Source organism: Echinops telfairi, unplaced genomic scaffold (genome assembly GCF_000313985.2).
Source record: "Echinops telfairi isolate 266 unplaced genomic scaffold, ASM31398v2 ScPeMD7_9;HRSCAF=40, whole genome shotgun sequence".
In the NCBI taxonomy this organism is placed as follows: domain Eukaryota; kingdom Metazoa; phylum Chordata; class Mammalia; order Afrosoricida; family Tenrecidae; genus Echinops; species Echinops telfairi.
Window position 1 is genome coordinate 73,828,271 of NW_022103906.1, and position 991 is coordinate 73,829,261.

At 48.2% G+C, this 991-nt stretch overlaps 1 protein-coding gene across 1 annotated transcript in view; it reads left to right on the plus strand.

Moving 5' to 3' along the window:
* Positions 1-991, plus strand: part of LOC101659661 (histone PARylation factor 1) — a 19,706-nt gene that overhangs the window by 11,176 nt on the left and 7,539 nt on the right. Inside the window, exon 5 of the mRNA XM_013005181.2 lies at positions 409-559. Within this exon, the coding sequence (XP_012860635.1) occupies positions 409-559 (151 nt within the window). The remainder of the gene's footprint in view (positions 1-408; positions 560-991) is intronic.

Here is a 991-nt window from a genome sequence, read left to right on the forward strand (position 1 = left end):
GGTGACAGACGCCAGGTCCACCCCAGCAGGCAGACAGTGTTCTTGGCTATCAAACCCCCAAGGAGACCTTCTCAGGCTGTCGCCTAATGAGAGGTTGCGCTCCACCCACATCTTACAGGTGCAGCCAGGTTAGCACCAAACCTGTCCATCACCGTAGACATTAGAGACAGCAAACACATTTGAATTGTCTGCTGTGTGTGTGCCTGGTAGCTTTTGTTGATTAATGTTGCTTTCCCTTTGCTTGAAGAAATCTGTGGTTTTGAGAGAGCTGTTGGACTCAGTGTCCTGTAGATGGACGCAGTCTTCCGTGGAAGTGATCGCTTCACGTTTGCTCCGTTAGCTGCCAGTCTCTAGGGACCTGGTACAGTGGCCTGCAGCATGGTGAGAACTTTCGCCTCTCTTTTCCAGGTTATTTTTGATGAAAAAACTTAAAGAAGTAGCAGATACAAAGAAAACTCATCTTTTGAAAAGCATAGAGGGCAAACTCACAGAAGCAGCCAGAGAACTTGGGTACTCCCTGGAGCAGCGGACCCCGAAGATGAGACAGAGAGAGAGAAAGGTAGCCTCTCGGTATTTCCTGTTGAAAACCTAGTAAACACTGCGCAGGATGTTTTTTAGTTTACTATTTAGCAGGGCTTTTGTTCCCTGTGTTCTCTCCTCGCGTTCCCTTGTTCTTCTCTGTTAGCTGTCAACCCCAGGGAGCCGAGGGGTCTCACGGGGGCAGGAGTGTCACAGGGCCGGTACTGAAGGGAGCCTGGCTGCTCCTGCGCCTCTTCACACCTGTCCCCAACTTGTCAGTTCCTGGTGACCTCCCTGCGGGGTTGCATCACTCACAGCCAGTATTCACCACGCTTACCCATTGATCATCTCCTCAGTTAAAGCCGCTTTGTGCATAAAGATTTTCACTTAAAAAACTTGTTTTGGGGTGTTTTGTTGCTAAAATTACTTCATACATATTTTTGTGGTCAAATCTATAAATCTTTTCCTTCAA